The 25,684-nt window shown below is 38.6% G+C and overlaps 1 protein-coding gene across 2 annotated transcripts in view; it reads left to right on the forward strand.

Moving 5' to 3' along the window:
- Positions 1–17,634, forward strand: part of kirrel1b (kirre like nephrin family adhesion molecule 1b) — an 82,988-nt gene extending 65,354 nt beyond the window's left edge. Inside the window, exons 10-15 of one of the 2 annotated variants that reach the window (XM_087831530.1) lie at positions 229–329; positions 4,175–4,391; positions 6,041–6,148; positions 8,796–8,923; positions 9,608–9,718; positions 11,276–17,634. In XM_087831530.1, the coding sequence (XP_087687656.1) occupies positions 229–329; positions 4,175–4,391; positions 6,041–6,148; positions 8,796–8,923; positions 9,608–9,718; positions 11,276–11,935 (1,325 nt within the window). In that variant the 3' untranslated portion in view covers positions 11,936–17,634. The remainder of the gene's footprint in view (positions 1–228; positions 330–4,174; positions 4,392–6,040; positions 6,149–8,795; positions 8,924–9,607; positions 9,719–11,275) is intronic. The other variant, XM_087831531.1, reaches the window with a different exon arrangement.
- Positions 17,635–25,684: the final 8,050 nt, after the last annotated feature.

The raw sequence follows: 25,684 nt of genomic DNA on the forward strand, positions 1-25,684 counted from the left end.
TCTTTCCTTAATAAAGCAATTATTTGTGCCGAAGAATGTCCTCTAATAGCAGACACTATATAAGAAAAAAAAAATTCTCATTTGCTTTTTGGGGTTCTCTCTTAATTCTAAGAATTAATATGATTTTTATGAATGACAGTTTTTCTTCATTGTAGTAATCCTCCTCTCTGTGCATGTATCCCTCTCTCTCTCTCTTTCTCTTTGCCTGGTGCTATCTCACCCGTTCAGGCCCCCCTATCATCTCCAGTGATCCGGTTCAGTACGCTGTCAGAGGGGAGAGAGGGGAGATCAAATGTTACATCGCCAGCACCCCTCCACCTGATAAGATTGTAAGTCCATCCTTGGAAGTTGTAATCTTCTGCAGAGGTGCTTGACCTTTTCAGATTGCATCTGCCTCACACAGAATCGTGATGGCAACGCCTCGTCCACCCCGAAAACAAAATGATTTTTACTTTCTCTCTCCAGCCTGTGTCACACAGGCCGAAAGACCGACATAAGCGACTGTTCTCCAATGATTACGGGAGAACAATCTGTTCTTCCTCTGTGGTGGAAGGTGTGACTCATCAAAAACAGCTGCTGTAGTGTTTGGCTGAAAAGAAAGAGGACACACGCACAAAACTGTGCACCGTGATCCAGTGAGATGTTGGAGTGCAGTAGATTCGATTCAGCTGCGATTGACGCCACACGTTACATGTTACTCAAGTATTTGTAAAGGTTTTGTGTTTGAATGGCTTGCGGTGAGTTGCAAATTTTAAGACCTTTTATTGAAAAGTAAAAGTGATTAAAAAGTGGAAATCACTTTGACTTTAATGTTCAAAAACATATTAAACGATCCAAGTAATAAATCACAACTAAACGTGCCTGCAGTTTTTACAATTCACAACAAATTGGTGTATGACAGGCAGGTATGAAATTGGCTGTAACTCTCACACCATCACAAAATAGCTACGACATATTTTTCTATTATTGACAAAGCTGTTTCTACAAGCCTTTAAATGTCACCGCACAGGTTTTGTAGGACACTCAAATTACCACTATTTCACCAGTGAAACACTGGCTCCGGTCAGTCAGTGGATGCACGTCAACTTTCAGGAAGTCTTTAGCTGTTACAAATAAAAGACCAAGCTCACATCCATGTGTAATCCTGCAATATCTACCATACATGCATGTTTACTGCTCTCTTAAAGTCAAATATGTGGGGAAAAAAATGAAATTATAAAAGAAAATGAACCAAGAAATGTTAAAGTTTCTTTAAATGAATCATCTCCTCCGAATCCTCCACCATCTCTCAGGGATGCAGTGATGCTTGTACCTCTATTTTGGGAATCGACTGTAAACGTGACAAGTTTCACAGTGATGGAATCAATCACATTACAAAGACAGCCAAGTGTTGGTTTCAGATTCATTTCACTGTCTACAACCTTTGGTGTAGTTTAGTTATATCAGGATCAATCAAAGTATTGATCATCCCAACCTCTTATTATGATGTAAGACTCATTTTTCAACACAGGAGTAAAAAGTGTTCTGCAATTAAGGAAAAAAAAACAAAAGTAGGTATAGATTTCTTTTGGCAAAAATGTAATTTATTTATGATATATTCACCTTGAAGTTTTCATATGATAATATGTATGTGAAGGTTCTCAGTCATCCAGGTCATCGTAGTCAAAGGAGCTTGCAAAGAAAAGCGTCTGGACTTCTTTAAGTTGCTTGAAGAAGTTTCACACCTTGGCTCAGGCGATTAGAGGATCATCAGGGGGTCCTTTTGTTCCTCTATGGGGGGATACTCCCACTAGGTTTAAATCTGGGACTCCCCACCATTTGACCTTAGAACTGAAGAAGCTTCTCGGATGAGAGGTGAAATGTCTTCAAGCAACTTAAAGAAGTCCAGACGATTTTCTTTGCAAGCTCCTTTGACTATTCATATGGTAGTTTACCTACTTAGCCTTTGGTAAGACCAGCTAATAAGGATATTCAGGATATCCGACTGATGGCTCTAGTAACCTGATAACAGCTATCGAGTTCATGACTGTGAGGTATTCATTATTTGTGAATTCAGAGCAAAATTGTAAATATATAAATAAAATGGTGCATTTATTTAAACGTAAACATGACTTGTTAATAACACGTGTACCTCAACTGGACTACAGATAGAAACCAGTCACCACCTGTCACCATATGCTGTGCTCCTTTCCTACAGATTCGACATTATTCATATGCAGATATGATATTGTGACCCTCTCATATGTATCATTACTCAGAGCTGGTTATCGCCTGATTGGAAGGTTACAGCGATGTGTTGCTGAAAGATTTGAATCTTGTATCAGCTTTTATACAGTTACCCTTGAGTAAGGCATTACACAACACACACCTCCTCCAGTGCTGTGTGTGGGTTAAAGGTCTTCCTTTGAGCTCAGGTGTGACTTTGTAAAGATGTAGGACTGCGATTCGTGAAATGAACACTTTTTCCTATTCCTATTTTTCCTAAAGACTGACTCAGTTTTCTTACGAAATACCATCAGTATGACTTACAAATACCATAATCACATAAATTTCAAACCCTCATATAAAGACAATCAGCATCCAGAATCAGGCTGTGCACCAGAAGCTCAGTTCAGTCCTTTTCAAAGTAAGCACCATCCTTTCTTTTAAAAGAAAGCTTTCTCTCAGATTGCCTTTCCGGAAAACTGTAATTGAGTATCCGCCTGAATTTGCCATCCCAGCTGTGTGTGCTGTTTTTCTCAGTGACAGTCACTGAGGGCAATGCTTGACCAAACTCAAATTTAATTTAAAGTGAGGTTTATATAAGTTAAAATATAAGTGGTCTGGCTTTCTATATAAAATTTCAAAAAGAATACGATGACCAGTATGCGCTCATATCACAAAAAGAAGCAAAAAGAACTGAAATAAAGCCACTTACACCATTTGAGTTTGAAGGCTAGAATGAGTCAGAGAGAGTGGGGGTGAAGTAGATCGAAATGAGAAGGAGAGAGATGGAGGGAGAGTAAAATTTTGTACCTTTCAGCGTCAATTATCCAATTGTGCAGCGCCGACATGACAGAAATCAGAGCTTTTAGAAAGCTTCAGCCCCCTGCTGCATTGGCAGAGAGCTCAGAGCGTATAATGTGATATGACATTATAGTCTAGGCTTAATGCAGAGACACAGGGACTCATAAAATATGAAGTATGATGCTGTGTGTGTGTGTGTATGAAAAAGTGTGGGCAGTGTGTGTGTACGGAGAAAGAGGGACAGAGATGCAGACAAAGGTGGTGCAACATAATTATTGTGAGGAAGTGCGATTAAAGAGAGAGAGTAAAGAAAATGAAGCGTTCTGCAGAAAACGTCCCTGGTTGAGTCTTTAAAGACATTCGCCTTTTTATTTTTTCAAGCCAGGTTAAGAGGTACATTAGCCCAACATTTGGGTGTATGTATATTTGATATTGTCATGCTCTATATTTAATACCCTGGGAATTCCACCTCAGCAGATTTTAAGTAGAAAAACCTGCTCGAGTTTTTACCTCTCGTGTACACTTGCTGCACTGTGTGTGTCTCTTCTTTTTAAGCAGAACTGTTTTCTCACCCACTCAGAAAACTCTGTGCACACATTTTAATTGGGGAATAGTGTACCAGTTACCAGGGTGTGAAAATATAATCTTTCGAGCTTAAAATGTATTTCCTCGCTTTTGCCTCTTTTAACACGTCTTAACAACAGCCCATCTGTTGCTCGTGTGCGCGCGCGCGCGCGTGTGTGTGCGTCCCTCGATGTGAGGCTATCGTGAAAAAGTGAAATCAGCATTATTGATCCCTGAGGTTAAAGTGGATGATTGCAGCAGAAAATGTTGGAGTTTAGATAAAAATCAAACAAATTACAGATGCTGGCGATTAGATCAGCATCACATTAATACAGCTTGGAGGAGATGTGTTGATTAGGCACATATTTATATATTTACAGATATATCAAGTCTTTATTCTTAACTTAATCTAAAACTGAAGTACACTTGGGCGGCTTTTTTAGAGGCTTTGAAGAAACAGAACAAATGCAAAAGCCAGTGCTCACTCCAACATGTTTTTCTGACATCTTAAAATGTATTTTACCAGCTGTGTGTGATAGCCTTGGCCTCTTCTCTGGCAGGTTGTCCAGGTTTAGATGTCAGGCCTTTGGTATCTTTGTTACAGGTTTGGGCGTGGAAGGAAAACGTCTGGGAAAAAGAGAAAGGCACACTAATGGAGAGGTACACAGTGGAGCAGAGTAAACCTCCATCTCAAGGCGGGGCTGTTCTCTCCACCCTGACCATCAACAATGTCATGGAGTCAGACTTCCACTCCCCGTACAACTGCACTGCCTGGAACTCCTTTGGACCTGGCACCATGATTATCACACTGGAGGAGAAAGGTATGAGGGGGGGGACATATGTTGAACATGGTGGTCATGCTGAGTACTCCTCACATGGACACATTACAGAAAATAAACTACAGTCATCTTTACTTGCTATTATCAATTCAAATATTAGCATAATGGAATCATAATGCATCATTATGGAGAGACTGTGTTGAAGTTAGGGTTTTAGGTTAGGGTGAATAAAATCATTTCGTTTTTTGTTCAACTTTAAAGCACAGATGAAGCTTGCCGTGGCACGTGATCAATGCAGATTGCAGTAGTTAGTAAACAGAATTAAAATATTTATTATATATATCATAAATGTGTATCTAATTTTCATGAGCTGCTCTTCTTGTCTTTTCAAACACATAGATACACAACTACTCCACTGGCAGAAGCACAAAACCCTTCCTGCCTTCCTAGTTTAATGCTAGAATTATGTTTTCTGTTTGGCTACTGCTTTGTGGAAGTTTACATACATAAAACAAAAGCATAGAAGAAGACAAAGATTATATGTAGCAACCATGGATGTTAACATTACACTGGACTTTTCTGTCCAGTGTAATGTTAACATCCATGGTTGGATGTTAACATTACACTGGACTTTTCTGGGGGAAGCCATTTGTGAATGCAAAATGCTTTAACTGTAGTTAAATTTATGAGTTGCAAAGTTCTCATTGTTGGCTTCCAGTTGTGGCGTTTCTGTATAAATCATTCGGATGTGGCAAACTTTGTGAGAAATACTCCAGCTTTCCAATTTTTCCAAAAAAATTAGCTTTGGAAATAATTTATTAGGAAGGTGTTAAATTAATTTGTTGGGCTTTAAATACCCTGAATAATTTTTTTTTCTGGGTGAGCTTTTTGTGATACGCAACAGGAATTTACATCAACAAAATATTAATATAAAGAATGAAATATCAACTGGATGTTTCATTTAAAAAATTTCTATATCTCTTCATTTCTAGATGCTCCTCACTCATCTATGTGTGTGGCTCAACTGAAAAAAGGCAATATCACGTAATTTTCATCATAAGAATTAAGAAACTTAATTCCAAATTTGATGACGGTTGGTTGTGTGCTTTGTTGTTTGTTTTGCGATGAAGGCAAACAGCTGAGTTTTTAAGCGCTGAATTTGTTTACAGGGAAAAAAATCAGACGGGGAACTTAATGTCCCCGAACAAGATGTTCTTCTCTTTCTTACAAGCTCAAATGCCCTTGAACAAGATTATTAAGCTGTGGCCTCAGCCAGAGAACAGATAGATAGTGTTGTTAGTCCATTCTGGATGGTTACATATTTTATTGCCAGAGCTTGGTATGCCACATTACATTGAGAAAATGGCTTCTCCATGCTCTGTCAAACTGTTATTGTTTCAACTGTCAGATTTCGCCGGCTTCAGAAAATCTCCCAAACATCTTTGAAAGCGAGAAAAAAAGACGGAGCCTGGATTTTCCCCTCACATGTTCACTTAAAGCATTTCATTCCTCGTCTGACTGGTGCTGCTTCTGCGCCTTATCAACAGAAGCAGCCCTCAGAGATTCAATATTAAGCTAGAACACCAGTGGATTTGTGCTTAAACGACGCTGCATCCGCGCAGGTTTCTGTAACAATGAGGCAGCAGCTGTCCCTCAACCCCATACCCTTTTTCTGCATGTGTTTGTTTCAGATATTGTTCCAGTGGGAATTATCGCTGGTGGCACGGTGGGCTCCTCCATTCTGCTGCTTATTTTTCTACTGGCGCTCGCCTTCTTCCTGTACCGCCAACGCAAAGGCAGTGAGTGCACACAGTCGCTCTCTAATGTGTTTGTGTAGGGGCATGCACACACTTATATTGTGTGTGTGTCTATCAGTCTTTCTTTTATCCACTCTCTACAACTGTCATTCTGCTTTTCCTGGAAAAAAGGGACACTTGCCAGCCATATAGCAAGCGATATTAATGAATATTCATATAATATGGCAAACTGCCTTAAGACGCCTACTGTACATTTCCCTTTTAATTCTTTTGACTTATATTTATAAGCTGCTTCTACGCTAGATAAAGTACATAAACAACAGAGCAGAAAACAAGAGCATTCAGAGGTGAATAGTATTTAAATTATGAATTCCTATATGTTATTTCTACAGCCTGCAGCAATCCAATTAGTGTTTATGAACACAAATCACGCTTCTGTTAAACGGGGAGCTAAAAACAAGCGGCGTCTCTTAGTTGTTTAATTTTGAGCTGCTCCATCTCAAATAAAGAAGTGGGAAAGACAGTGAAGGTGACTGGCAGAGTCCCCAGAGGGATTTTCTGTGGATAAGAGTGTATTTTTTTCTGGTTCAGAGCTGATAACACCTCTACAGAAAAGACACCGTTTGGAAATAGAAACTCAAACAAACATCTCTGTGGCTCCAGATAAACAGTCTTTCATTTGTCGTCTACGATGCAGCGCGACACTTCACAGATTTAAATCTCTGCTTTTAAGGTTTCTGGCTGTGGAAGTGAGTTGTTTGTGCTGACAAATATTGACTGCTTTGCGACTGAAGCATGTTGAGTTGAGACTTTTAGGTTGCATGAGGCAGTATAGAAATACACTTCTTTTATTGCCCTAATATTTACATGTTTGCAGTTATAGACAAGACAGCGTTATCCTAGCTCAATAAAGCCATTTGCACACAGTAAGTATATTTAATATCAACATTTTAGGTTGACTTTTACCAAGTTTAATGTTATAGCACGGGCCTGTGCAAATGGATACTGAGCCAAAGCATGCTGCAAAAGAGTTTCTCAAAGTAAAAAAAATTGATATTGTGGAATGGCCAAGACAGTCACCTGATCTCAACTCAACAGAGCAGCTTCTCATTTATTAAAACTGTAAAAAAGGAATGCAGAATGACCCAAAAATGAGCAGCAACTGAGACTGAAACGCTGCAGGAAGGAAACATAACTCAGGGCTGAGACTTCAGGCATTCATTGACTGCAAAAGAATCTCATCCAGGTATTAAAAACTTTCCCAACATTTAAAATTATGACAGTTTGTCCAATTACTTTTGAGCCATATAAATGGAAAAATATTTATTAAATGACTGTAATTCCTACAGTGAAGCTGAAAGTCTACACGTAAAGGACGTCATCATTTTGTTTTTATTTCAAATCCACCTGTGTAGCTGCTTGTTTTTGAGAAAAAGTGGCTAAAAAAATTAGATTCTTCACATGGTATGCTATTTGTTCTGAACGCTTTAAAAAAAATATTCAGACACTTCCACAGCGTCTACTTTTAGAAAACTAAGCTGCTGAAGTCAGAAACACGAAACTACGGTGGCCCTGAGAGGCCAAACGGACTGCAACTTAAGAAAACACCAGCAATAAGAAAAATACTGCAATAGCACACAAAACGACAACGGAAATAGGAAAAAACAAAACAGAAATAGGAAAAACGAAAACAGAAATAGGAAAAAAACAGATTTCCAAACGCTCAAGGGAAGTGTTTCTGGGGAGACAATAACCCGACGGACCAGTTGCAGGAACCAAAATATGCTAATAGCGCTGGGAGACACTTAAAAGAAGTGGAGGATCTATCGGTTTTGTGAGGAAAGAAAAGATGAGAGGTAAGTGTGTTAGCCTAAGTATTAGCCTAAAATCCGTCATAAGTATTATATGAATCGTGACAAAACACACCTACCATGTTTTGGGTTCCTGCAACTGGTCCATCGGTTTATTGTCTCCCCAGAAACACTTTCCCTTTTGGAAATCTGTTTTTTCCTATTCCCGTCTTCGTTTGTCCTATTTCCGTTGTGTTTTGTGTGCTTTTACAGCGTTTTTCTTATTGCTGGTGTTTTCTTAAGTTGCAGTCCGTTTAGCCTCTCAGGGCCACCCTACGAAAATACAATGTCCAGCCAAGCAGATGGATTAACAACGACAGTATACCAAGATACACAAACTATGAAAGAATACACATAGACACAGAATACAAAATGATAACCACATAAACAAATAAGAAAAAACTAATATCACACCTACAAGGAAAGGACAAAGGTGGTTAAAACTGAGAAGTTCGTATATAAAAGACAACAAAGCAAATAATGAATCATCCTTGGATTTGCAGACAGAGACATCTGCTGAAACGATATTTATCTTTCTTATAAATTTTAATCAAAACAACCCCTGATGAAGAAATTATTGCCCAAGTAGAGTAGAGATATTTTAGCATATTCTTTCACTGTCACATCTTTAGAGTTCATGTTGTGATATTTTTCATTTCTTTTAAGGCTGTCAGCATGCCAAGGCAAATAATGAACCAGGCAAGCTGAACAAATTTAAAACAAAAAATAATGCTGAAGTTTTCTTTTCTTGCTACTTTTCTAGCTAGACTGAAAAAGAAGTCAATCATTTATCTTAACATTACCACACATTATAACCGGTGGTTGTGTTTTTCTTCCAGGTCGAAGGGGTGTCACCCTCGGTAAACCAGACATCAAGGTAGAAACGGTGAACAAAGAAACTCACAGCCTGGAGGAGGAGGCGGCCAACGTCTCCACAGCAACCCGGATGGTCAAGGCTATGTACTCTGTGAGTAGACTCCCATCTGAGTCACCGGGGGCCGTGGAGAGGAGGCGTATGGGTCAATGGCCTTAAATGTACAGATACACTGACACTAAAGGCGACTTGGCAGGAGAGGCACACACAGACATTCTCACACTCACACAATGGGAACAAATACACACACACAAGGCCTCACTAAACACACACTAAAAACACAAATCCATAAAAAAGATGTCAAAGTATATGCGCGCACACACTCGACTCAAAATCAATAAAGCACAATGAAGCATGTGTACAGACACATATGAGGAGAAACAAGGACATGACATTCACGCATAGATACAGGAGAAAAACTAAATGAGGGAAAAAATACACAGTTTTTCCTCAATGCACACATATTTGTGCACACAAAAAAACACAGAAATAATAAACAAATATACAGACACACACTCATTTTAACATTTTGTTCCTTTTAGAGGAGAATTCAACCCCGGAAGTCCTGGAGAATCTAATCGACGCAGCTCCTCTGACGCGGTTTTAAAGCTCGGGCAAAAACACCTTTTTCTCCAACAACTAACCGTTTCTCGTCTTCCGGTCTCATGGGATTCAAAACCTGAAACTCTGTTTTCCTCTCCCCTCCCTCTCTTCTTCCTCCTTTCCTTTTTCACCCTCCCTCTTTCCGTGTGTGTGTTTCGTTGTTTGATGGTTTAGTTTCTGCCCTCTGTTTCCCTCTCTCCCTCCACTCAGCCATTCAAAGATGACATGGACCTGAAGCAGGACGTCAGAAGCGAGAGTGACACCCGGGAGGAGTACGAGCTCAAGGTGAGATGAGTCAGCGAAGATATGTTGGCATGCTCGCGCTGGATTAAAAAAAAACAAAAAAAAAACACTTATCTAGAGCATCACTGGACATTTGGCATGGTGCATGAGATTTGTGATCATGTTCTTCAGGTCCTGCTGTACTTTTTCCTGTGGCTTTACATCACAGTTAAAGCAACTTTTTCTGTAGTGCCTTTTTTTTGAGTGTGAGTGTCCTGGCATAGAAACCTCCACTATCTGTATTTGAGTTCACTTATAGAGTCTGATGATCAGGTATCTCTTGAAAAGGCCAGAATTCTGTATTCTTAGGCAGCTCGACCCTACTGTGATTGGCACACGGCTGCAAATAACATAGTTTTAACTTTTCTAGACTAAATAAGTAAAAGACAATAAATAAACAATGCAAGTGTTTCAGTTTCTTCACCAGTAATGTAGCATATTTAACTTGATTACTTCTTGATTACTTTCCTAAGCATTTTAAACTGGGTGATAAAGCAGCAAAGTCCTCCACAGGATGCTGAAGTTTCAGGTTTGATATCGAGCGTTTCAGTGTTAGCAGAGTTTTTCATTGTTTCTATACAATCTTTACACCGTACTGTAAGTTAGAGCCTTTTTTGGCATATTCGGCTTGTTGTGGGCATGGCAGACAGTGGTTGCTTAGAGGAATTCATATTGATTTCAATCCTAGACGAGGAGGTGCAAGTTCAAAGAAGAGTCAAAGTCAAAAACACTGCTTTGAATTTTAGTCCATACTACCAAATGCAAAGAGCCTGTGTAGAAACAACTCTTTGTAAATAGACCTGGCCTTGTTGGTTTTGGTCTTTCCCAGCAGTTTTGTCAAGAAATAAAAAATATTAAATATTTGGACGTAACCCTTTATATCCCCTGTAATTATTAAAGTTCTGATAGTACTGTTGGTAAATGTGATTAGAGTACATATCTGTCTTTGGTAATATTTTGGTATTTAATAATTAATTTCTATTACACATACACGGTGCTGCGTTACTCATATCATTACATTTTTGTGTGTATGCATGAAACAACAGCACACCACCATTATCACCATGCATATCTTGTGACACAATTTCAGCAATATATGACAACATAATGCAAGATTTGTAGAACTCTAATTTAACTTTTATTTTTAGATTATTACACTTTTTTTCTTTTCATTTGTTTTGTAGCAACAGTGTAATATAAAATACACATCCCAAACAAGTGGTAAAAATATTCACCACTTGCTTGGCATACTAACCCTTTAGTAGTCTATAAAAAACATTAATGCCTTACTAAGAATACATTATATTTAAAAGACACATACATGTCTTAAACCTGGATTATATACCATTGGCCAGCAGATGAGGGGTGGGGGTTGGGGGTAGGGCGACTCCAATGGATTCAAAGAAAAATCTAGCTCTTTTATACACTATACAAAAGAGACTGTTTTTGTAATAGAAACAAAGTGTAAACTAAGCTAACACAAGCACAGAACAGATCGTATATGAAGAGAGAGAAATATTAGGATTTACTGAAAAATCTATATTCTTTTTCTGATCACAGGATCCAACCAATGGCTACTACAATGTCCGTGCTACAACCCATGACGAGGCGCGCCCCCAGTCCCGGGTCGTCCACTACCAGGGAGAGTTTCGCTCTCCAAACCCAAGCAGCGGACCAGCAGGAGCCACTTCCAGCGGACCCTCTGCGTCTGCCAGCGGTGCAGTTCCCCCCAGTGCGGTGCCGGGCTCAAGAGCTGGCTGCTACGACCCACGTCCACCATCCAGGATGTCCCATTCTACTTATGCCCAATTCAACACATTCTCCAGGGCAGCACAAAGCCAGCAAGCCCCTGCTAATCCAGCTCTTCAGTCACCCGGAGAATACCCTGGAGACTGTGGCCTGCTGGAAAGTACCACCCAACTGGCTTATGACAACTACGGATACCCTTCCCAGTATCCCAGCTACCGCATGGGCTTTGCTCCACCCATAGAGGAAGGGCCAGCCTATGAGATGTACCCAACGGGACAAGGGACAGGGCCAGGGCCAGGGCCAGGTCCAGGACCAGGACCAGGACCGGGGCCAGGGCCAGGGCCAGGACCAGGACCACAAAGTCCTGAAACAGGGCTGGGAAAGTATGGAAGCTCCACTCGCTTCTCATACTCATCTCCACCTTCTGACTATTCGCAGAGACACACACAACGGATGCAGACTCATGTGTGAGAAAGTGGTATACAGGCTTTTTGGATTTGCTTTTTACAGGAGCAGTACTTATTACACAGAAACATAAAAAAAAAATCTTTGAAATCTTCAAAAAATGCCCTCATATCTATACATATACACCTAAGAATCTGTTTTCTGTTTTCATCCTAACCACTGCATGGTATTCGGCTAATTTTCTGAGTTGATAAAACACCCAGCAGTTAGCAGCATCGCATATTGTACGGTTCACAGCAATACATGCAACACATGCACAGCGATATTCATACACATCTAAGAAGATCTTCTGTCTGCAATGTTTATGCTCCAATAAAAACAACAGCGAGAGCCGCAATCAAGAGAAAACCGACAAAAAGACAAGAAGAGCACTTTGACGACACAATGAAGAAGAGGAGCTTAGGGGATGCCGAGTGATCATTTCTCTTCCAGCAATTCTCATCTTGCTCTTGGACCGTTTTCTTCCATCACATGGTCCTGCCGCCCCATCTCTGTAAATAACCGCACATGGAGATTAGGGTCATTTTAAAGATGTTTCCTTGTACAAAACTATACATTGTGATGCAGTACATTGACCTACAGCAAACCCCTCTGCTAGTCACACGTTTTACATTTAGTGACTCTAACAAATTGCAGAACACACACGTGCAGACACACACACACAGATCTCTACAAGCCTATTTGCTTCTATGTATTGCATCAATGGGGCAGCTTGGACTAACAGTATATGTGGCACTTTTTGACTCCCCTTTCCTCACTAAAACTCACCCAATTGCCATTCCTTACAAGATCTACCTTGATTTAAATGGGACAAAGCTTCTTAAGGTGAGTGACCAGAGTGCCAGTGCTTATGTGCCAACACATACGAACTATTAAGACGTGTCTTCTTTTTGTAAAGCGTGGACAATGAGGTGCTCTGGATGATGAGATTTTGTACATGCCACATCTAAGATGACCGGAGCGGTAGCAAGCGTTTCTATGCTCCTTCACCCCATCTTTCATTTTTATCATCATGATGCATTTCTATACATTTCACTCAAGGTCAATGCTATAAATGGTTTTTGTGAAACGAGGTGGGAGTGCTTTTTCATTAAATGAATTTCTGCAATTTGTACAAAAAGATACCTCCCCTATCCTCAGTGTCAAAAACGTATGTGTTTCTATCACTTGCACAGTAGAATAGATTTTTTTTCCATATTTATACGGAACGGTATTGAAAAAAAAAAAAAAAAAAAACTGCATTCAGAAACATTTTATAGTATTTTTATAAGGAGTTGTGGACCAAAGGTTCAGCGTTTTGGGTGACACTCACTTTTTAATGTGTATGTGGCATCGTATTGGAAACGTTCCTTTACAAAGAGATGGATGGTGTTTTTAAAGTGGATGTTGTAGACTTAAATTAGAAAAAACATGAAGAGCTTCACTTCAAAATGATGAATATCCAGCAAAGGCAAATGTCTTTGATGGATATCTTTGTTTGGTGTGAAGCTCTTTCTTTGACTTCCAGTCTTCTGACTGGACTGCCTTTTTCAAATGTTGACGACATTCAATTGAAATGGATGGAGAAGAAGCAGCTGCTCAGGTTGAGCTGTGCTGTAAACTTTGCAAGCAAAGAGAAGGTTCAAACATATCAAAGTGAAAGTACAGAGGATTCTATCTAGCTCATATGGTACTTTGTACATTTGAAGTATGTGTAAGTATGCTGGTTTCCTCACTGCAGCAGGAATTTGGTGGTATGTTATGTCCGAGATTTTTCCCATTATGTTGTGTCAGCTTTTGATGCATGTGATTGACCTTTAACCCCTATGATCAGCATTTAAAACGTTGCTCCTCTAAAGTAATGTCACTGAATAGCTGTTTGGCCATTTGCAGTGATTATCACACTAATGTTGTCACAATTTGCACACTTTGTTACTGAGATTTGGTTGGATTGCTTCACCGTATAACTTCAAAACTTCACCTTCTGGTGACGTGTTTGTTGATTTGATGCAGCAGCATCAGTCTTCACTATATACTGACCTTTAGCTCATAAGGTTCATCGGCTGATCTCCATTTTTATTGCTCACAAAAGATTAAGACAGTTCACATTTTTAGCAACTCTTGGGAATTGTACCTTTTCCTAAGAGCGCATTCTGTACTGTGTATACTTTACTGGACAGACACAGTTAAGAGAGAGCAGAAGCAATAAAGTTTCACCCACTTGTACCTTTATTCTACAGCAGTTAAAATCTGAGAACAGATAATAGTGGTGTTTTAAAATAAGACCCCAGGCTGCAAAAGGAAGCCTGAAATCTCAGCACCTCCAGAGGTAATCATTGAGTGTATCAGCCGCCCTATCAACCCCTCTCGGTATATTATGGTAATTGTGTGCTAAGGGGCTGTAAAAAATGTATTTATTGCCTCTGTTTTGAATAAACACAGAGAAATGAAACCACAGACACACCGTTTCTGATTAGAACATCAGATTGAACCTACTAGCTCCAAGGTCACTATATAAACCTTTTCGGAGAAAATAATGGCAGGTGGAGCAGCCTTTTAAATTTATATGGTTATCACAGCCTTGGTATTGCATACTATTACCTCTTTACAACCCTTTTACAGAGTTGTAGCTGCGCAGTATTTTGCATCTGACATACAATGTCGTTACGACCTTGTGTAGAAGGAGTACATTTGACACAGAAGAGGTACTGAGGCCAACAAATACATGGCCGGGCCATCCAGGTACTTAGTTTTTACCTCTTTACTGTTTACGGTTTGTTGACAGTGGGGACATATGAATATGTAAAAGACACCACAGATGCCAAAAATGTAGACCATGTGTTTAGATTTGGTTCAGCAACGAAAAGATGTGTGATTTGGAAGAGAAGAGGTGTTTACCCCACTGGGTTGTTATTTTATGTCCTTTTCCCCTTTTTTCCATATGTACCTGTCACTGCAATGTGTACTGATGCTCTTATGTAGAAGGAGTACTCTACTCTCTCCCCCATGTCATATTAATTGCCACCTACAAGCTTCCAAATTTCGAGGATGAACCTGTCTTTTCATGGAAAAAAAAATCATCGCAGCATAGCTTTCTTCCAAGATTACAACATATGGGGTCGGTATATCTATCTTGCTTGCATAAATGTTTGTATGTCGGGTGTCTTTTTTAGAGAATATATAGCTTCATGAGCTCATGACATTCATCCATTGTTAAATTATTCCATAATCATGTTTCTTTTCAAGAAAATCAGTATTTTATTTTAATTTTTCTATTACTTTATAGTGATTCATCACCACTGTAGTTGAAAGCGTGTGATTTAACTTTTAAAGACAGTACTTTATTTTATGTTGTATGCATCAGATAGAGGGGTTCTAATTAATCAACCCAGTGAAAAGTGAGAAGGGTTTTGTGCATCCGTGGCCAAAACGACTGCCCAGCCAGGCCACAAATAGCCAAAATTCTGCCTCAACTAGGCCAACGCAGGCTATATTCAGGCCAGACCAACAGCTAACTGCTCTGTTCCATGCTGTGCTGTGCTGTGACAGGCCCGGCCAACAGTGACTGAAGTGGCTCGGTGTCCATTTTTACCTTTTGGAGTTTCCAGTGAGTGCCAGAAGACTGTGCAAAAAATGAACTGAGCAGAAAAACAAATGCAACAGCCATTTGTGTTTATTGTGTTTATGTAAGCTCATATGTGATTGTGAGTGTGTGTGTGGGAGTGCGTGTGTTTTGGCTACATGTAACCCAAGTGTGTTTTCATGTCATCTGAAATATGTGGAAACCACTGGGCTTTAAAAATTAGGGTTTGACTGATATTTTCAGCAAATATAATAGCGATCAGACAGTCGTGTTGTCACCTGCTGGCATGATGGAGATCACTCCTGACCACAGCTAGGCTACACAAAGAAAATGTAATATTTAACAGTTAAATGAATATTTGAAAATATTTTTTGCAACCCTACTACTGCATAATACTGTGTATACTCTGTAATCTAGTTTATATCCAACCTCATCTGAGATCAAAATGGTACTGGTATTCCAAGGTGATGTGCTTTAGTTGTTTCATTAACCTGTAATAGTGTCATAATTTTAATCACCGATGGCAGATTAAAAATTTTCAGTCCATGCGCAAAGTTCAAATGGAAGCTAATCCTATGAGAAATAAACCTTCTGTGTTAAATGACAATGACACAAAGGGACACAGAGCAGTACAGTACACAGCAAATAACTTTGGAAGGAAGAAGTCAGTTTGTGTAAAAGTCTATGGAGAAATAGCCCCAACACCTATTATCTATGACTTCAATTAACACTTTGCTGATGACTTTAACGGCTCTGTCAATCATTCCAACTCTTACTAACACAACATGATGTTCACTTTATAAGTTATGGTCTCAGAGTAGAGTATGTTTTCTAAGGCAGTCCGTCCTGACTTTCAAGCTGCAGCAGCCTTTGATTTTGCTGCCAGATTCACTTCTGCTCATGACGTCGGGACCCCAAGAAGTTGACTGAGAAAACACTCAAAGCTGTCAAAGCAAGTCACAGTTGATAAAACTATTTCCCATATGCAGTATTTAATGAAGAGCAGTGAATGGAGCTCATCGGCAAAAATAATTGTCAACATCTGCTTCTGGGCAAAAAAAGACCACATTTTATTCTAGTGTTCACTCATATAGTATCATTCAGAATTAACATGAAACACAAATAAAACTCTGTTAATGGATGTTGATTGGCCAAATAACGATTTACCACAGGAAATCCTATTATTGCAACACACTTTCAAAGTATTGTTAAGTCAAAACAGAAAGGCGCACAACTTTGTTACATTTGGTTGCTTGCATTAAATTTTAAAACGTGTAAAGGTTGATGCTATTAGGGTAATGTTAGCTGCTGTGACCTGATCCAAACTCCTGTAACTGAATTGAATGGCTGAGAATTCTGAGTGGCCTTGAGCGAACAATATCCTCATTTAACCTCACATAATGTGCCCTGTTAGAATAGGAAGGGTTAATTTTCAGGCTCGTCGCGCTTCGATTGGTGCTAAAATTTTAAGGATTCTAAAATGCTTCAAAATGTGTATTTTGACCTTTTTAATACTTACAAAGTTCCATGTAAACACTGTATATGTGGCACTTTAGGAAAAATGAACAGTGCTCTTTGTGACCTTTCAAACAATATATCAGTCAAACCCTAGTGAAAAGCTGAACAGCTGGTAAAACAGACTGAAGGAGACGTGGCGTATAGCCTATGGAAACGAGGAAGAAGCTGAACTGGTCCACTTGTCCCTCATCCAGCTGCTGAGCTTGTCTGCTCTCTGAAACAGCTGCACGAGCGAACAAGATTAACTGATGTTCTGCTTGATATCTTAAAGCATATGATGACAATGATCGGTACAGTGAAATGAAGGTGTACACCGCGACAAAAAGAGGGACAGCCTGTGTGCTTAAGTAAGCATATATTCTCCATAATCCTTTTTTTTGTTTGTTTTTTTAAAATATCCCTATATATTGTTCTCATGTGTATTATGTTCTTGTTGGGTTCTTTGTTTATCCTTTTGTCAAGAAAAGAAACTGTAAACATGTAAGCAAAACATACAAGATATTATTGAAATGTTCTTTTATTTTCATGTTTTTTGTTTATTTCCGTTTTTCTTTCAAATTCTATGTAATTATTTTTTCACAGTATTAAAAAAAATAAAATAAAAGAAGACACGGTTTCATAAGAACATTGGTAAAAGCTCCTTTTATTTATGCTACCAAAACCCAATTTTCAGAGAGCTTATTTTATAAAATTATATTTTGTTCATTTTGTAAATGAGACTCCGGGATGGGGCTAAAAATACTTTAAATGTAGTTTGTGCACCTTGTGTGCTGTTGTTTATTTAGGTCATACTCACACTGGCAGTATACAGCACTCAAACAGTTGTTTTGACAGTTTCTCATGTCAAGCAGACTGGAGTGAAAAGTAAGTAAGTGTGTCTATGTATAGCACACAAGCAAGAGTGATAGTGTTTACCTGAGTGTGAGGGAGACAGTGGAGCACAGTGCACAAAGCCAAAACAAACAGCTGCTGAGTCTTAGTCACTCCTCTCATTTAAAACTCATTTCGGGGTGTCTCCTGAAATGAGTCTTCCCTTCCTCTTCCCTTGCTTCATTTTGTCATTCTGAGTATCTCCTCTCCCTGATTCTCATTATCGTTTTAAATCTTCTCTCTCCCTCTTGCAGTTTAGATCTCCCTCCATTCCTTTCAGTGTCTGTTTTTCTCTCCATTTGCTTCGACTTGTCACTCCTTCTCACAGATAATATTCTTCTAATTTTCTCTCAACACCTTTCCTTTCACCTGACATTAGTCCTCCTCTGCTCTCCTCTTGCTCTCCCCTCAAACCATCTTGTCCCTTTCTCATCTCTCTAGCATCCTTTGATCTCCTGCTCTTTCACCTGTCCTCTTTCATTTCCATCCTACCACTATGCCATCGCCCTCCCTCTTTTTCAGATTTTGCTATAGCTTCAGTTCTCCTTTCATATCTGCTGTTTTATCCTCTTTATCCTTATCTGCCATCTCTCTTAATTACTTCTTAATTTTCCTCTAAGTCTCACAAGTCTAGTCTTTATCAGTTTTTCAACTCTTACATCTCGTCTTATACTTATCAGTCCTCCTTTAAATCTCCTTTCTCATCCACCTGTGTCTCATTTTTTCTTCACATCTTCACTATTTGTTCCACTAATGACAAGAAAAATGAGTGAAGTGTTGGCAGAGAAAAAAAGCAAAGCTCTGGCAGGGTAAAGGCAGACAAGGACAGGAGACAGACAGAGCATTAAAGCTCTCCTTTGCTTAGTATGTACTATGATTATTGCCTGCTCTCCTCTACCGTTTTCATTGAGGAATAATGTCTGGAATAACCTTCAGCATTGCACTCCCGACTCCAGTGTGGACCCCCCTTCACTCCTCCCTCACCAGCACTTCCATTTTATCCTCTTGTTCGCATTCGGAGCGACCGTTGTATGGATTATGGCCCCTCTCATGCTTGGCACCGCACTCACTGCTTGAGATATATTATCATATTAGTGGCGAATGATGTAATGCATTTCAAGACATTTGTCCTTCGCACACCCTCTGTCCCTTCGCAGATGATGTCACGGGCTTTGTGTCTGGAGGCAGAGAAGTTGTCAAGTGCACTCTGGGTTTTCGCTTGGTGCTGTCGCCATCTAGTGGCACTAGAGCCGATTGCGGTGGTGAGTGAAGAGGAAGGCATGGGGAGTAAATTAGGATGTGGGCAATTATTTATTACTGAAGCAGAGGATAATGTGACTCATAATGGATGTCCTTGGTGTGACTGTACTAATGTGGTCTGTTGGGCCAGGGACAGAAGGGAAGAGACAGACACTTTGGATGTGAGTTGATTACAAATTAGGGTTTGACCGACTGGTTTTGGAGCCTCCTGCCAATGACTTGTTGATAGCACACATGTTAGTCCAATAATCAAGATGTTTTAAATTCATTTCCATATATAAAAAAAATATATTTGGTTTTCAATTTAAACCAAAACAATGTATACATAGCATTTCTCACTACATAAAGAAGTCTATGAGAAACTGACCCTAACGCAACCTTGATTTATAGTCTCAGTTAAAACGTTCCTAATGAGTTTACTGGGCTGAGTTCTATGTAAGAGAGCATTATGTTCATTTTGTAAATTATGGTCCCATTTAGAGTAAATTAAACATTAAAGAAGGCCATGTTTACATTTGTGGCTACTTATGTGACTGATAAATCCTTACTGTGTGAGCATGGAGTGTCTTATATATCCCCAGCATATCTACCATTGTCATATTTGGTTTCAAGGAACCACTGAAGGGCCAGAATGACGAAAATATCAAGGCTTCAAATTTCATTCTTTCAGCCTGTATTCTGTTTTTTTCCCCTTTGGTGAAACATTTCCCAAATTTAAACGTATTTTGTGGTAATTTGATTTAAAAGGTTCATTAAACAACATGCAACATGTTAGAATCAAGAGTAAAGGGAGGCTTAATCTGATGGCTTTGTTCTATTTTTCAGAATTTTGCTTTAGGTTAAAACTGGGCTCGAGACAAAGTTTTAAGATCAAGGACTCACCTCGTTGCCCTTGGCTTTACAAGCTGGTGTAGTGGTTAATTTGTGAATATTCCCAAATAAATGCAAATGGTTCATTAATTTAACACAAAAAAAGATAAATAAATAAATAAAATCTGCTCCACAGTCAGTAAGCCTGGAGCATTGGACAGCTAAGGGCTGTTGCCCAATTTGCTCCTTTGTTAATTCAGCCTTGACGTAATCCCAACACTGCATCCGTCCTGTGTTATGTCAAAACTGTTCTGCACCGGCTTTTACTCATTAAGCAGTAAATCCTGAGTTTTGTCACCTGGCTCTGAATTATTAACGAGTGGATGAAGGTGCACGATGCATGCAAAGAGCACTGGGTGAAGCTCAGGCAATTTTATTTCACTCCAATGACCTTGTTTAAATTTTTATGTATTCTGTTTTGCTACCATCTACATAATGCAGAGGTGGAACAAATTTATATCGATTTCTTTTCTGAGTTAAAAAAAGATAATGCTTTTTGGAATATAATTACTCTCCACAGGTTGTTTCCCACCTAATCTCAAGTAAAATAAAGTAAGAATTAGCAAGAAAAGCAAGAAAAAAGGTAAGTAAAAAAGGCAGGACAAGCACACATAAAAAAAGGATCTTCAATCACTGCATTTAGCTGACGCTCCCTCTCAGTGAAGAATATTATTAGCATTACAAGGTGAAATACAATATCAAATAATTAAAATATGGAGTAAATCAGACACAAATATATTAAGTGGATCAAAATGAAGATTTGTAGCTTCATATAAATCGCTGTTGTGTTGCAGAAGCAGATATATACTGTACATAACATAACAACATAATTTATTAGGATTTAGATAATGATCCAAGCTGCATCGTCTCCCTGTTTGAATATGGATTATTTCAGTCTTGGTCTAACAATCCTTGGCTCATTACTGAAAACTGATGGCAGTCTCTCCTTCCTCTGTGCAAATTATGCTAAAGCCTCCTCTTTCACAGAGCATTTAAAAATGCAGAGATGCATCGAATCAAGCTATAAACTGACCACTACGCCAATGCCTGGATTTGATTTTCCATTGATTTCAGTTTTATTAGGCCTTTATCTGAACTACTTCCTTCAAAATCATATGAAAAGACAGAAAACCACTTTACACGTGTAAAACATTTAAACTCGGCAGATCCAAACACTGCTCTTGTTTTCCATGGAAAGCTTCATGCTGGCATTGCTACCTGCAATGACGAATCAAGAGATTTGTTCTTAGGCTTCGTGGGTATGAGGTCTGTGGATTGAGGATTGGGAAAGATTATGACTGGCTCGTAAGTCATCAAAATGCAGATGATGCATCACAACAAAAGCTGTGATTGTTTGTTTGATAGCACTGGTTTCTTTTCACTCAGTTCTCATTGTTAATCAGAGCAAAGAGATTCACAGTTCTCAAAGGAAAGCCTTTATGCACTGTAAACACTGTCAGATGCTATGATATCCAAAAGTACATAAAATTAGAAACCAGAGCTAACATTAAACCAAGGCAGCTTTTTAATCTGCTTCACATGAATTTAGCCAAATATTATGCAATTATAATATAGAATGGGGCTTAAAACTACTTAAATATTGTTTTAAAAATGCTGAATTCTTCAGTAAATTGTTTTCATAGAAGTGGCTGAGGATTACTCTACTAATGACAGTGTAGAATTTACTTTGAGGAGGAGGAAGGTGTCACTTAAACCAGAGGTGTGATGATTGCCAGGTCGATGTTACATGATTGTGTTACATGAGAACTAAAAATGAGACTTAAACAGCAGGATTCCTGTCAATATCTTATTTATATATGTATACATAAATGGTTGTTGCTCATTATGCATGTTTTTGATCACGCTACTTCCTACTTTTCCTCTCTAAATAAACAGCAGTTATATACAAAGGAATAGACCAGCTCCTCTTTAATGGTTTAATATTCTATATGCTGAGTAATTTACTTGTTTATTTTCTTTGGTCACACAATTTCGGAAGGAGTTATTTAAATTTAAAGGAGATTAGAAATGAACGATACAACAACAATAACTTTATTTTATGGTAATATCAGTTTTAATCATTGGGATTTTGAGTTGCTCCACCAGGTACCCAAATCTATTATTCTAAAACTATAAATATGATCCTATTATTACACCACTTCATTATAATTCTAACAACAATAATTACACTAATACTACTACTATTAATAATACTAAATAGCCTCAACTTAAATGCAAACTTTTAATTTTAAGACAGAGAATATATCTGTGTGTACATACATACATACATAATTTTGTTTTTGTTTCTTGTTGCTATATCTGTGCAAAGATGTGGCTTCCCTTTTCTTGTGCCTGTTTTTAAGTGCAAGAACTTGGTATTTGGTAAGGAAGAATTTGGTGTCATTAGATAGTTCTGTTTAAGTGAATGTAATCCTAAGGCTAATACATAAACTGCGTAGTCATCTCATTTATAAATGACAAACTCAACATGAAAAATTGAAACAACCACGGTCTTTCGTCATGACTGACGAGCTCATCACGTACATGCCATTGTCATGTCTGTATGTCATGCAAAGGGGTAAAAAACAGAAAAAGAACAGTGGATGCACTAAATTTGCATTCTGTTAAATTCCAGTTGTTGTAGTAATAAATAACTAGGATAAAATAATGTCCTGTTCCTTTCAAACTGTGACGAATGACAAAGTAAGCTTGCAGGTGCCTAAAACTGTGAGCAGAAGAAAACCCCTGCAACAGTTCCACTGAAAAAATGTGTTATTTTATCTTTTTGTCCTTAACAGCAGCACCGGTTGTTTTCTCAAGGACAGTAAAAGAACTGGGAGTTTGTTTTTGTTTTTGTTTTTTGTTTTTAAACTTGCTTCATATACCTAGATGTGCTTAATTAAAATGTTATTTCCAACAATGACTCAGACACCTTAGCTGTATTATTCTATTGTTCAGTATTGTCCCATATTGTTAAAGCATAATTTTAATTCATGTACATTCTTTGAAGTTTTACATAAATGAATCCTATTTGATGCACAACACCAAGCAGTAAAACAGGGTTCAGAAACGTAACAAGAAAGTGTCTGGAAGTGTCAGTCATGTCAGCTGGATCTGACAGATTGGACATTTTGTCTCTCAGAATGACAGTAAGTCTGACAGATAAGCAATTTACTGACACCATCCCCCCCAGCTTGGAAATTCACTGTAGAACTAAATTTCTATAGCATGCAAAACTTTATATGTGAAAGTAAATAAGTTATCAATGGGATTATATCACCAACAGTGACGAGAGGGTCCTTGCGCCTCTGCACAGGTCTGGCCTGGACAAAAAGGAGGAGTACATGCAAAAGAATTAATATATTTTATACAAACTGAAAGATATAAATAATATATGCACACACACACATATATTTCACTTTGTTAGAGAATCAATAATGAAAGAGTTTTTCTTTCTAATCAGGTTGGTACAGTTTTTGTTAAGTTAGGAGATCTGAGTTGCACAGCAGTGAAGCATGAGACGATTAAAAGTTATACTTTAGCAAACTGACCTGCCAACTCCTCCATGGCTAGTGTTAGCAACAGTTGTGTGCCAGGGCTTTTCAGTAGCTGTTGCTATAGTACCACTGTTTACTGCTGCAGCAGCTCTAACAGTTGACATGTTGATTAATTTGACACATTTTGCTGCATCTACTTCTAGTTTTGTTTTTTCTCTTAGCTTTTCAGCTCTTTTACATTAAACTCTGCTGTACAAGTGAATAGGCACAGGGAGAGTAGTGGAGGGGCTGTTTGCATTAAGATCTGATGCGGCAATCCAGGGTCAGTAATGAAGCTACTGTCTGTGCTTTTAGGGCCGGTGCACAGCAGACCTTAAAGCTTATTCGTAGCCTGTATAATTGTATCGACATAGAAAAATTATATATATATATATATTGACCTATCAGCAAATGCCTGGTATGCTAGAGGATCTAGATTGAATAATGTAAGTGTGAATGACAGCAATCAAATGATCATGATAATCGCATGATTGAAATTCACCATAGTGCCACATTTTTATTGCTCTGCAATAAATAATGACTTCATGAACCTATATAAATAGTAAGTGCTGGGCCGACCCCTCCCATACACCTGTTCTGGATAGGATCTGAACAAGGGGACAAACAATAGTAGGTATAACCAGAAATTTACCTTCTAAGAGAAAAGAAAAATCAAATTACCTGATGGTTCAGTAGAATTCGATTTTAAAACCTATGCATAGATGTAAACTAACCATTACGGCCAACAGTAAAATAACATGAAACAAATTATGAATATGTTTAAGAGACAACGGGTAAATAACTACATTCCTGACATATGTGTTTCTTTAATCTCACCAGCAGATGGCAGAGGGTGGTTTTGGAGACAGGCTGCATTGCCAAGGAGAATTTACAAATAACATTACTGTTTTTGTGCTATTCTAGCACTGGTTGCTCAAGGAAAATATGTTCCTTTACTTTTAATTGAACAGGGCAAAAGCTGCTTTCAAGCTACTCTTGGGTTGACGGTAAAGCTGAAAACTAAAACGAAAAAGTAAAAATTTAACATTAAAAAGAACATTTGTTAGGTCTTTAAAATGTGTGTCTGAATACTAATTAGTTCTACACTATGAAAACATTTAGAAGTTATTGCAGGTTGCTATCAGTCCAAACTTTGAGGACATAAGTTATGAGTGTGACTAAACTTCTCACACTAAAGAATTAAAAACTAAAAAAAAGTATGGAAAAAAACACATCAGATCATTCTGGGGGAAATTATTCTGGATAGATAGACTGACGATGACTGTGTAATGGATAGGTATAAACGGATGTCACATCATTTGATGGAAATAAGTGAAAAAAAATACTTCTCATGCTCATATGCATGCCTGACAGGATTGGTGATACTCTTACTGTGACAATGTGTCACGGTTCTGGGTCCGTTGGACCCAGTATTTTGAGTTTATTATGTTTTGGTTTAATTTTGCATCATGGATTGTTTCTTGTTCTCTTGTTGTGGTTGTGATGATTATTATTAGAGTTTCATGTTTCTGTTATCCATGTTTTAGGAATTGTGGTTTCATGTATAGTTCAGTTCCATGTGTCATTTTCTGTCTCTCTGTGTTGACCCCGTCTCTGAGTTGTGATTCATGTTTCCTGTTTTATTGTGAAAGTCTTTGTCTTATGTTAGTGTGTGCAGCTTGGTTCCCCCCGTCTCGTTAGCCCTGATCTCTCCCAGCTGTGTCTCCCTCCTGTTGCCCATTCCCTCATTACTACCCTGTGTATTTAAGCCCTGTGTTTTCCTGTGCTCGGTGTTGCGTCGTACCCTCAGATCCTGCCTGTGTGTTCCAGTTAGTGTTTTCATGTTTGGTTTCTGTTTTGTTGGTGCCAGTGTAGCCGCTAAACTGGTGGACCTAACTCTTAACCACCACGTCCGTATATATACAAGCGGAAAAGGGAGTGAGTGGGTCAGCGCTCGGAGAACAGAAGCTAAGCCAGCTTTAAACACACCATTTATTTTCAGGGTAAAACACAGTCAGAACCCCCAAATACAGGCTAAAATTCGCGCTACACAATAAACATAATGTTCGCAACCCGCTAAAAGCCCTGCCGGCAGGAATAACTATACACTAAAAACCAAAAAAAAATAAATAAATGTTT

This window comes from Neolamprologus brichardi, chromosome 18 (genome assembly GCF_056152115.1).
Source record: "Neolamprologus brichardi isolate AB-2024 chromosome 18, ASM5615211v1, whole genome shotgun sequence".
NCBI classification, from domain to species: Eukaryota; Metazoa; Chordata; class Actinopteri; order Cichliformes; family Cichlidae; genus Neolamprologus; species Neolamprologus brichardi.